This window comes from Desmodus rotundus, chromosome 12 (assembly GCF_022682495.2).
Source record: "Desmodus rotundus isolate HL8 chromosome 12, HLdesRot8A.1, whole genome shotgun sequence".
Classification (NCBI taxonomy): Eukaryota; Metazoa; Chordata; class Mammalia; order Chiroptera; family Phyllostomidae; genus Desmodus; species Desmodus rotundus.
In genome coordinates, this window is record NC_071398.1 from 2,198,174 (window position 1) to 2,210,956 (window position 12,783).

Genomic DNA, 12,783 nt, shown 5'->3' on the forward strand with positions numbered 1-12,783 from the left:
CTCAGGGGTGCCGACCACCCCCACTGACTGGTACAGTGAAGTCCTCATTGTTCACAAACACACACACACACACACACACACACACACACACACACACACACACGTCCACTCTCCTTGGCTGGCAGGTTGCACACCGTTCTCGTTATATTAACGATGGTTGTGATTTCTCTGGACAGACCTCGTGTGTGTGTGTGTGTGTGTGTGTGTGTGTGTGTAACTGGCTAATTCTGGAAGTGTTAATGCGATGAAGACAATGCCCTAGAACTGCTGCCCACCCAGGAAGAAGCTCTGGTTTGTTTGCCAGATAGCCTCTATGACCTCTATTCCAGTGCTGCTGAAAATTTAAATTTCTCTTTGACGTTTGTCTGCAGAAGAGCTGGGGTGTCTCGGCCCCTTCCGCGGGGCTGGGTTCACTAAGTCAGAGAACGCTCTCTGAGACGCAACTCGACGAAGCCCCAAACCTCCCGCCTACTCTTTTCAATATGTAATGTCATAACCGTGGTAAAGGATAAGCAGCTTTAACAAGAGTCCAGCACCCAGTTACACACAATAAACTATGTATCAAAATAGGTTTTTCCTGGCTGGTGTGGCTCAGTTGGCTGCAGTGTCATCCTGTGAACCGAAAGGTCGTGGGTTCAATTCCCTGTCAGGACACATACCTGGGTTGCAGGTTTGGTCTCCAGCTGGGGCGCATGTGAGAGGCAAGCAATCCACGTTTCTCTCTCGCGTCGATTTTTCTCACTCTCGCTCCTTCCCCCTCGCTCTAAAATCAACAAGCACACCCTCGTCCTCGAGCGAGGGTGAAAGGAAGGGAGGGAGGGAGAAAGTCTTAAAAATATCTGCCATATGCTAAGTGTGCAAATCGCTCAAATAGGTTCTGTGGTTTCATTAAAAATTCTGAGACAGTTCAGACTAGCAATTTTTCATTGTGGCAAGTTGGCGCATGGAGGTCCTACCTACATTTTCAAATTAAGTTCTTTAAGGCACCTGTTTGTGATTTTTAAAAATTTGTCTTTACTATAGTAAAAAAAATATATATATATATATAACGTTATATAAATATATATATATGTGTGTGTATATATATATATACACACACACATATATATATAACATTTACCCTGTTAACCATGTTTAAGAGCGCAGTTCAGTGGAATTAAGTGCATCCACCACACTGTGCTACCAAACACCTCATCCACTTACACAAAAGTTAAAACCGTTTTTAATATGACCCAGCACTTGTGTTCCTTGGTTAAAACTTTCTCCATACAAAAACCCAAACATGGATGTTTATAGCAGGTTTATTCGTAATTGTTAAAACTCAGAAGCAACCAAGATGCCCTACAACAGAATGGGTAAGCGCACCGGCCCACCCAGGCGGTGGGACATCATTCAGTGTTAAAAAGAAATGCACTTCGAGCCATGAGAAAATACAGAGGAACCGTACATGCATGTTACTAAGTGACAGAGGGCCACACACGGTGTGATTCGGCTCTGTGACCTTCCGGAAAGGGCAGGGAACATCAGCAGGTGCCTGGGGCTGGGCCGGAGGGATGAAGAGGCGGGCATGGCAGATTTTCGGGGTGCGAGGCCCCTCTGTGTGCTAATGGAACCCCATAGGACACCTACCGCCGAGCATGGCCCCCACTGCGTTAGTGCCCCTCATCGATGGTCACTTACGGGCCACCTGGCGGGCAGTGGTTTGGGAGGTAGCTGTGTGTGTGTGTGTGTGTGTGTGTGTGGTAGATGGTGACTCTGTGCTTTCTGCTCAGTTTTGCTGCAAACCTAAAACTGTTTGGGAAAATGAGGTCAAACTCAGAATAATGTCCCACTTACTGGATGGCCCACAGTTCACCTTTTCTACTGAAGGACGTCTTGGTCACTTCCCAGTTTTAACAATGTGAGCAAAACTGCTACGAACATCCACACGCAGGTTTTGTGTGGAGAATCTATCAGATAAAGTCTATCGGATACATTTTAATTTTTGAAAATACGAGACTTTTGGCATTGAGAATCTAAGTAATGAAGTGACACTTCAAAGTCCCATAATACATTTGAGTCCAAGAAAAAAAGTTGAGTATGTTGTTCAGGCAACAACAAAGTAACAAAAATCCCCACAGGTAATATACCGGTGTGTACATAAAGCGAAGGAAGTAAGGAGGTACGGAAAACATCTGAAGGGATACACGCCCAACTGCTAGCACTGGTGTTTGGTACACAGTGGTTACATTGTGGACATTTTCTTTTCATTCAGGCATATTTTAGTTTTTCTCAATTAACAAATTTCTTGCATGAAAGCCCACGTGAAAGCAAAAGGATTGCACACTGCTCACACCACGTTACTTTGTCTCCTTGCCACAGCAGTAACGTGTCTTCGTGTTTCCATTAGGGATTTGTGTGCTTCCTCGGCGCACAAGGCTTTGCTGTTCAAGGGTTAACGTGACCAAACTCTCCCTCCTGCAGCCTTAGGGTGCTAAGCGCAGAGGGAGCCTACTCAGCGGCAGAACATCTCCTCACCTGGAATAAAGGAGTATTTTGCACGAAATCCCATGCCCTCGAGCTCTTCGTCGGAACTGAACTTGACCCACATGAACCTCCCAGTCGATCTGACCAGCGGCGGGCTCCTCACACCGCAGAACCGGTCAATGAGCGGGGAGAAGCCAAAGGGCCCGTCTCGGACCTCCAAGTGGTCGAAGCGACACTCGAAGGATGGCTCTATGTAGAAGTGCTCGTCGAAGGTCAGCTCTATCCTCTGGCGGGGAGCAGCTGGAAGACAGGGGTGAGCAAGTCAGGGCAGCGCGCACAGCAAGAAGTAGCAAGGTCAAAGCCACAGGCTGTTGCTTTGACCGCTTCCTAGCCGAGCATCGTAACGAGGATGTCACACATTAAATTCATAATAAATGTTTATTTTACATGAAGAATAATGCTACCTGGTGGAACTACAGCAATCTTTCCCCTGGGGCTATGCTATTTATGAAATTAGTGCAATGTACTCAACTGATTAAAATTACAGCCCAGCCCTGGCTGGTGTGGCTCAGCGGATTGAGGGCTGGCCTGTGAACCACAGGGTCGCTGGTTCGTCTCCTGGTCGGGGCACATGCCTGGGTTGTGGGCCAGGTCCCTGGTGCGGGGTGCACAGGAGGCAACCACACACTGAAGTTTCTCTCCCTCTCTTTCTCCCTCCCTTTCCTCTCTAAGATTAAATAAATAAAATCTTAAAAAAAATTACAGTCCAGAAGCTAATGCTTGGTTCCTGAGGTACAATGCACAGAAAAACAGAAGAAATGAAAGGAACTAATGTAACTATGGGCGTGAATTTGCATAAAAGCCTAATAAGAGATGCCGGTTAATTTAAGTTTCTTATTAGAGAAACTTCTCATATACACTGATACATCTAGATAAATTATATCTCAAGAGATTCAAAATTCCTACATTACTTCAACTATAATCTTGTTAATGTGTTCAGTATTCAGGAATATTTATAATTATTTGAGTTCAATTCAAATACATGCTCAATTTTGTTCAAATTGGTTTAAATGGGTTGTTTTACCAGTGCATTTTAGTCTTTTAATGAAGTAAAAGTCACTGAAGAAAAGACAGAAATTGGTCACGCACCTTCCAGAATATAGACACACTCCTTGTTCGGCGGGTAGGAGTCGGGGTAACTAGGGGACGCGAAATGCCCTCCATTGCTGGTTCGAACCCAAATGCCACACTGGGTGGCGGGAATGTGCCTGATGCCGATGTTCTGTCCATCTTGGGGAAAAGGAGAAGATTGGAGAATCACAGCACAGGAGGACGGCCTCCTCCCTTAACCCCGGAACTTCCCGAACGACCGCCCACTCTGTGGCTTACACACACAGACACACACATAGACACACGCACACACACGTTCGCACCCTGCAGGGGGTCCCTGAAGAAGAGATAGGCGCGAGCCTGTGCAGCCTCTGCGTGGGGACCGCTGGGAGAGAAGCCCTCAGACCCCGAAAAGGCCCAACCACGGGAGAGAAGCTGCTGATAAGCCAGTGAAACGATAAAACTCAGGTCCGACATGCAATTAAAAGGATCCCAGGAGTTCAGTTTAACACAAAGTCAAATCAGATTCAAAGCTTCCGAGGGGGTGTTAAAGGTTGTAGACCGGACGAGTGCATTTAGCTCCGCTCCTTCCTCAAAGTCAGCTCCAACGATAAAAGTTTTTTTTTTTAGGGTATCAGCCTCTGAGTAACAGTGAGCTGTGACAAGCAGTAGCAGCAGCCCCCAGTCCAGGTGTCTGGGGCGGGGTGTGGGGATGGCAGAGAAGTGGGGCTTTCTGAGGACATGTGGTTTTGTTACAGTCTATTTAGAATCAATCTGACTTTTAACACGGCCCCCCCACCCCCACCGGCCACACCACCGATACTTGTAGCTCTCTTGCCACACCAGAAATGATTTCTTGGGAGGGGACAAAACAGGGTGACCAGAAGGGAGGACACCAGGTGTGACTGAGGGTGGCAATGCCAGCCTGCGGACAGGGCAGTGAGGTCAGCGCTGACACGCTGACCAATCCCCTAGCCTCCCCCACAGCTCCATGCAGGAGATGGGAAGCTCTTCTCTGGGGGCTCAGTGAGCCCAAAGGAGAAGACCCAGAGACACAAAGGGGCGGGGCCCCTGATGTCACGTCACTCGCCAGTTTGCAGTAAGCAGGCCCCAGTGGTTGGGGGTGGGGGGAAGAGATGGACTTGTTGTTTCGCTTATTCATGTATCGTTGGTTGATTCCTATATGTCCCCTGACTGGGGATCAAACCCCCAACCTTGGCGTATCGGGATGATGCTCTAACCAACTGAGCCACCAGGCCAGGGCAGGCAGTGGTAGATTTTAGGGCTTGTCTTGTACACATGGGCAGACAGTCAAAAGTCACAAGACATTTGAGGAAAGCCTCTAATAGGAAAAACAGATAATAAACAAATATAAAAAGAGCAACACTGAGGAAACAAAGATTACATGAAAAAAAATTACAACAACCACAAAAAACAGTGACAGCCACACCAAACAGAATTCTCCTTTAGTGTCCCTGGACAAAAGGAGAGCATGCCCACGAAACAAGAGCAGGGACACAGGGGACCTAAGGAGAAGGGATGGAAGCACCAGCGGGGAGGTTAGCGCAGAGGCCTGCCCACTGGGGCGCTGGCCTGATCTGCCCGCTGCCTGTGGTTACTGGTGACATTTCCCTGGACCACATCCACATGCACTCAGGTGCCTGCTGTCCGCGGCGCTCACGTGATAACAGCAGAGGAAAGGGAAAGGGGAGGGAAGCACTTCCTGCACAGACAGACGACCTTTTCCTGTTGAAAATGCTGGCTGAGCGTCCTGCAGTGAGTCCTGAGCTCGGCCGTAACCGGAATGAGGGCATGACGGCGGGGAGTCGGGGTACACATGGGAAGGGGATGCGTGCCCAGAGAGGGGCGGCGGGGGCGGGGGGGAGAGCTCCACGCTCATTTCCACCTCGTGGGAAGTCGTTTCCTTTAGCTACTCCTGAAGTGATACAGTAGCAGGAAGCACCTTGTTGAGAAACAGGCAGGAAACGCCAAGAGTCAGCCCCAGCAGCGGCCAGTCTCCGGAGGGGACGTGGGTGAGGGCAGGGTGGGGCGGGGCACAGCGTCTTCGGGGCTACCCGTAGAACGCTTGGATTTTTGTCCTGTGCGTGCATAACTTGGATGAACATGAAAAGCTAAATCAGATTATACAAGAAATCACTCAGCTCTCGCGTGAAAATCTGGTTTAGCAACCACACTCACTAATCCTGTTTCACAAACAAGGGGACGATGTGAATGGGTCCAAAGGGCTTTGAATAAAAGACACGGATGGAAATGTGCCACTTGTCTGTGTGGGGAAAATGGGTCTTCATTTTTGCTCAGAGATGAAGCACAAACTCCATGTCGCTTTCGGACAAAATCCGTGGTGTGCTCGGGGCTCCCAGTGATGCTGACTTTGGAGGTTTCTCAGGGCGGACTTCACCTTGACAATGCACTCAAGGGAGCTGCAGCTGGACCCAGCTAAATGGGGGGCAGACAGCTGGACAGAGAGCCTCTGGAGGACGGGACTGGCCCTCCAAAGCCGCAGTCCTTTCATACAAGCCACCCCCGCCATCCTGGATGTGCCCTCAATCCCCCCCAGTGCCCTACCTTGCGTCTTCTGGGCCACAGCAATCCCCTCCACCACCAGCACCGTGACCAGCAACACTGGGGGAACATCGGAAAAACGCCGTCATGGGGTTGAACCTGCGTTACACTCGACTGTTTGTAAGGACAATCAGTCGTTTTAGCAAAACAAAAGGAGCTGAAACGGCTATTTCTTACTAACATTCACTCTCAAGGGTTCGACGTTATGTGCTGATTAACTATTTGACACTTAAAACAACCCAAGAAAACACATGCTCGATGCAGCACTCATGGCACACGAAGTGTTTTCCAGCTTGTGACGGGTTAAAAGCGAGCACACTGTTCTTACACCCAGTTTGCTGGCCCCCATCATTCTCACAGGTACTCTCTTCCGTCCCGAAGGGTCTGCAAGCATCACGGCCGTCTCTGCCACGCGCTATGCCAGGACACACTCAGTGAGACGGCCTGACTGCTGAGAACACGCGTAATAAAAACTGAAGTAAGGGGGCAGCAGCCTCCTGGAAATGGATTCGACGTTCTCCAGCTGTGCCCGAGGAGGCTGTGTCCTGGGTCACAAAGGCTAGAGAATTTAGAAAAGGAGGCTCTTTTGTCCCCCCACGCTGAACATCTCTGAGACCCAATCAACAGCAGGATGAATTTCGTGTGTTTTGAAGGTTCTTTTAAAGGTCTTATGTTCATGAACGGTGCAGTGGTATCTTTCGTGATCTGTGTGAACGGAAATCCCACTACCAGCCAGCCTGCCTCGACGTCCTGGGCCGACTGGAGATTTCCTGATTTGTTCTCCCGATACACACTTGCAGAGAGTGGCCCCGCGGACGCATAACAGCGGGGAGGAGCCCAGCACAACCAATGGTCAAGAGGGAGGACCGCAGGGGTCAGGTGGAGCTAGGCTGGGTTCAAGTTTTGCCATGCACCAGGTGAGGGGCCTGTGAGCTGTTTTCTTACTATGCAAACATGTGGGGGGGGTGCCCTCATGGCACGAACCCTGTAAGGTGCTCGTGAAGATGAGTAGGATCACACACGCGGCCCTTTTCATGGGCTGGGCATGCTGCCGAAAGACACGAGGCATCAGGAGGCGCTGCCCTCCTTAAGGAGCCAGGCTGCTGCCGTCAGAGACGACGTCCAGTGCAAGGGGAAGAGGGGGCACGCAGAACGCCAGACAGAGGCAGAGGAGGGGCCTGTTTGTTCCGCTGTGGCTGGAGAAGAACAGGGTGAGGACAATGCAGAAAGAGAAGGTGTAACCTGGTTGGACCTCCCAGGACGTGGATCCAGGAGAGGGAGAAAGAAACAGCTCAGACCCACGTCTAAGAGACTTGGGCGCTTAGGGGGAGTGAGTGGACTGAGCGAGGCGGCGCCACCTGTGCACGGCTGGAAGGGGTGGGAGGAGAGCTGGCATAGGGCACCGGGTGCCACGCTAAAGAGCTTGGACTTCTGACCGTGAGGAGGAGCTGCTGGGGGCCTGCGAACCAGAGCGACATCAGGCTAGTAATCCTGACAGCCGAGTGGAGTCCGAGCGGCTAAGGAGACGAGAGGAGGTCACGCAGGACGCCCAGGTGATGAGGTCTCGGGGCAGAGCAGTGGTGGTGGACATGGGAGTTCGTAACACGATTCAGATGCAGGGGCCGATGAAGTCGGTGCGGGACAGGAGGGGAGGGACCAGGCGGCTGGCCGAGTCACTGGGGACGGCGCACCGCCAAGCACTCCACAGTGCACCCTGAGTGCCTGCCCCCCACGTCACCAGGGGGCACAGGCAGTCCTCACCATTCGGCTGTTTATATCTTATAACCCAACCCCTTGTCCTCTTCATCTTTGGTCTCCTGAATCCTGGCTGACTTTTGTCTCCTCTTAGCTACTTCAATGTCCCCTGCCTTCCTCTGGTCGCCAGTGGTGTCGAAGATCTCACGCTACAGAGTAACAATCCTGCCTTCAAACTCTTCACAGCTTTGTGCTGGGTCTGAATTAGAGGAATGGCATCTTGAAATAGGTGCATAGTTAAAAACAGGAGATTTATGATCAAGAAGGAAACCCGGGGTCACGTTAGATCTCTGACAATCCATTTGTATCAATTTTTCTGGTTGGGGGACGCCAGTTCCCAGGGCTCACCATGCAAATGATAGGAAACTGGTCAAAACTGTGTGCAAAGTGTCACTTTGCTCCTGAGTCACAGGCTTAGCAACTGACCGGTTTCCATATTTATAATTCACAGGATGTCAGCAGGTAACACAAAGCCAGGCAGACAGGGCGAGGAAGAAACCAACACGCTGAAACCAGGAGAAAAATAGTAAAACCACGGCAGGAAGAAGAACCGTGACAGGAAAATTATATTCCACGATGACCGATGAAATTGTGCTCGTGTAAAATATCTGATTTATGAAACCTGCACAGCATGCACAGGGAAGGCGGAACAATCGTCGTAACCCTAACATTCCAAGATTGAATAAACCTGTATTTCTCTTCCACTTTCTGCAGGGGGCCGCTCACAGTTTTCTTTTTTTCCTCCCGAGTTTAAAAAACCCGCTCACGACTGAACCGCACGAGCCAGGCCAGTCAACCTGAAAACGGTTCACGAAGAGCCGGGCGAACGGGCAATGGACAGAGCCGTGACGGTCGGTCAGTCTAACTCCTCATCGTAAGGGACAGTTTCCTCTCAGTCGTGTGAAAGGTTCTCTGCGAATCCCTCATTCTGGTTGGGCAGACACATTAAAACAAACCCCTTGAATGCTGAACACTGGGATGAGTCAGTACAGGAGGCGCTGGCGTGGTGCTGGGCTCTGTCCTTAGTCCCGACCTGGTGCTGGTGAGGAGGCAGGGCGCCGCCCCGTTCTGCCACGGACCCTGCAGAAGGTCTTCAAAACGTACAGAAGCCCCTCCCAGGGAGTCTCCACAGGTGCGGGAGGTGAGTCTCCAGATGCAGCTCTCACTTGGCATCACACCACCTGGGGGGGGGTCTGCTAAAACACAGATGGGGGGCTCCCAGAGACCCTGACCTGGGGGGCGGTGTGGGGTAGGCTGGAGGCCTTGCATTGGAACAGTGCCCGTGTGCCGCTGATACTGTTGGCCCTGGGGTCACACCGTGAAGACCACGGCTCAGGACCAGGACTACGTCCTGAAGGACACAGAAGGAGGCCACCTGTTTTCCCCTTGGGTGTCCGCGGGGGCAGCTCTGGGCCCAGGTGGATGGGGCAGGGCGGGGACAGGGCAGGGGCGGGGGAGAGGCCGGTGAGCGCCCTCCCTGCCATCTAGTCTTATAAAGTCCCTGCCAACACCCCCTGTGTCCCAACACCCACCATGGACCTCCCCCTGCTTCTACAAAGTCGCCTTCCCACTGCTGAAACCCTGCTTTTTCTAGGAACGCTTTCCAGGTGAGTGTGATCTGACAGCACTGAGACTTCCCTCCTGCGACTACTCAGCCGCCCCCTCCACCGGGGTTCACTTCTTTCACCCACTGCATACACCCCCGGGATGTCAGCGGAACGAAGAAACCACAGCAGCCACTACTCCTTGGTTTAGAAACACGTGCCCAGGCCCAGGCCGGTGCGGCTCAGCTGGTTGGAGCGTCGTCTGGTAAAGGGAAAGGCCACGGGTTGGATTCCCAGTCGGGGCACAGGCCTGGGTTGCGGGTTCAGTCCCCAGAGGGGGCGGGCATGTATGAGAGGCAGCCAATCATTCTCTCACATTGATGTTCTCTCTCAAAACAATGAAAGAATGTCCTTGGGTAAGGATAAAAAAGAAAAACAAACAAAAAACACCAGCCCAGAGTCTACAATCGATTGCAACATAAACAATTCTAACTAAAGGAAAACAAGATCACTTCCTCAAAGTGGCACACAGACCTGCCGGGCAGGGCCGGGTCCCACGGCCACGCCTCACCTCGCCAGGACCTCGGAAGGTGCGGATTTTACTCCGGACGACTGTGCGCTCCGCCGAAACTCAGAGAAGTGCTGGAGGGTCAAATGGAGACAAGGAGGCGGCTGTTTCTGCCCTACTGGACAGACACGTAGCCTGTCCCATGCCCAGCAGCCAGGGACCCTTTCAAAACAGCAGTCAGACCCCATCACGGCCTTTCACAGTTTGTCCCGTAGAGTCTCATTACACTTAGAGTAAGTCCAGACCCCGCCGCCCTGGCTGCAAGAGGCCCTGTGGAATCTGGGACCCGACCAGCCCTGGCCTTCTATCCCCCATTTCTCCAACAGACCGAGCCCACTCCTGCCTCAGGGATTAGCTTGCCTTCCGCTGAAATCTCTCTGCACAGCGGGCTCCCTTCCTGCCTGCAGTTCAGGCCTTGGGGGACCTTCCCAACTTCTAAGGAACCTACACATTTCCACTCCATCCTGTTTTATTATACAAATAATTATTTATTCTTATCACTTATATTAGCGGCATTTTCTTATTGTTTCTCTGTCTCCTCCTACTAGAAAGAAAGCCTGATGAGTCTGATTCACTGATGTCCCTCCAGGGACCAGAAGGCTGCGTGGCCCCCAAAGGCCCTCAGTAAATACCGGCTGAAGACGGGAGGTGCCTTCGCTGGGCCCGCGCCCCATGGAGCAGAGAGGCTGCCGCTTCCAGGCGCACGGGCGTGCCTCTCAGTTGACAGCTGCCACCCAGATGAACCAGCTGCTTTCTATTTGAGCATAAACCAGGGGGCGGGAAAAGAACCGGTTTAGTTTTCTTCTCCGCTGCTCAGCCTTTTCTCAAGCTGGCTCAATCTACCTTTGTTAGTAACTGGCCATGCGTCCCTCTGAGCCTTCTTGTGTTAAGCACCTAAGTGGTGAACTAAGGATCGCAAAATCTTTCAGGAGATGCCGGACGGTAGCAACCGCCCACCTGGGCTGCCGGCTCCTTGCTGTTCCGATAATGAAAGCAGAGCAGAGTTGGTTCCATCCGAGTCCGCAGTGCATCTCCGGGTGTGGCAATTTGCTTTGACCAGGATACGCATTCGCTCTTTAACTAGGAAGATGCGGACCATCAGAAAGGGAAACTAAGAAACAATCCCATTGACAATTGCAACAGTGACAAACTCCCTAGGAATAAATTTAAACAAGGATGTAAAAGACCTGTACTCAGAAAATTACAAGGTGCTGAAGAAAGAAATTCAAGATACACATAAGGGGAAGCATAAATTGTTTTCATGGAGAGGAAGAATTAACATCACTAAAATGTCCATAGTATCCAAAGCAATCTATAGGTTCAATTCCTCTCAAGATGCCAATGGCGTATTTCACAGAACTAGAACAAATACTTCAAAAATGTATATGGAACCACAAAAGACCAGAATAGCCACAGAAGTCTTGAGATAGAAGAACAAAGTTGGAGGAATCATGCTGCTTGATAATCAAACTATACTGCAAGGCTGTAGTAATCAAAACAGCCTGGTCCCAGCATAAAATAGACCCATAGACCAATGGAACAGAAGAGAGAGCCCAGAAATAAACCCTCACCTTTATTTCAATTAGTATTTGACAGAGGAGGCAAAAGCATATAACGGGGTAAAGATAAGTCTATTCAATAAATGGTGTTGGGAAAAACTGGACAGATACATGCAGAAAAATGAAACTAGACCACCTTCTTACACCATACGCAAGAATAAGCTCAAAATGGTTAAAGGATTAAATGCGAAAACTGCAAATTGTGCAAATCCTAGAAGAAAACATGGGCAATAAAATCTTGGACCATTCCCGTGGCAATATTTTTTTGTGACAGATCTCCTTGGGCAAGGGAGACAAAAGAGAAAAGGGACCAACGGGACTACATCAAACTAAAAAGTTTTTGCCCAGCCAAGGAAACCACCAACTAAATAAAAAGACAGCCCACTGAATGGGAGAACGTATATGCCAATGAAGCATCTGATAAGGGGCTAATATCCAAGATTTATAAAGAACTTAAACAACTTCAAACAACCCCAAATAAGCGGATGAAAAATTGGCAAAGGACATGAATAGACACACTTCTTCAAAGATGGCCAACAGACATATAAAAAGATGCTCAGCGTCGCTGATCATCAGAGAAATGAAATTTAAAAGCACCACGAGAGCTCACCTCACACCTGTCAGAATGGCCAACATCAGTAAATCAGCAAACAAAGTGCTGGTGAGGACGTGGAGAAAGGGAACCTTTGTGCACTGGTGGGAGTGCAGACTGCTGCCGCCACCGTGGAAAGCAGTATGGAGCTTCCTCAAAAAATTAAAAATGGACCTGCCTGGCGACCCAGCGATCCCACTTCCGGGAACGTAGCCGAAGGAACCTGAAACACTAACTCAAAAGAACACGAGCACCCCGAGATTTGGACAGCAGCCCAAGGGCCGTCAGCAGAGAGTGGATGGGAAAGCTGTGGTGCATTCACACGGTGGAACACTGCTCAGCTGTACGGAAAGACGGAAATCTTGCCCTTCGTGACAGCACGGATGGGCCTGGAGAGTAGCAAGCTCAGTGACATAAGCCAGTTGGTAAAAGACGAATACGATATGATTTCACTTATAACTGGAACCTAATGAACAAAATAAGCAAGATAGAAACAGACTCACAGATCCAGAGGACAGACTGGCAGCTGTCAGGGGGCCGGGGGTGGGAGGGCTGGGTGAAAAGGTGAAGGGTTAACAAAGGAAGAAAAAGACCCTCGTACACACA

The 12,783-nt window shown here is 50.5% G+C and overlaps 1 protein-coding gene across 3 annotated transcripts in view; it reads right to left on the reverse strand.

Annotated features, from left to right (window-relative positions):
- The window catches only part of NETO2 (neuropilin and tolloid like 2), a 31,654-nt gene that overhangs the window by 15,436 nt on the left and 3,435 nt on the right, over window positions 1-12,783 (reverse strand). For all 3 annotated transcript variants that reach the window (XM_053916053.2, XM_053916052.2, XM_053916051.2), the window contains exons 2-4: window positions 6,163-6,219; window positions 3,616-3,756; window positions 2,518-2,766 (exon numbers count right to left, since the gene is read on the reverse strand). In XM_053916053.2, coding sequence (XP_053772028.1) covers window positions 2,518-2,766; window positions 3,616-3,756; window positions 6,163-6,219 — 447 coding nt within the window. The remainder of the gene's footprint in view (window positions 1-2,517; window positions 2,767-3,615; window positions 3,757-6,162; window positions 6,220-12,783) is intronic.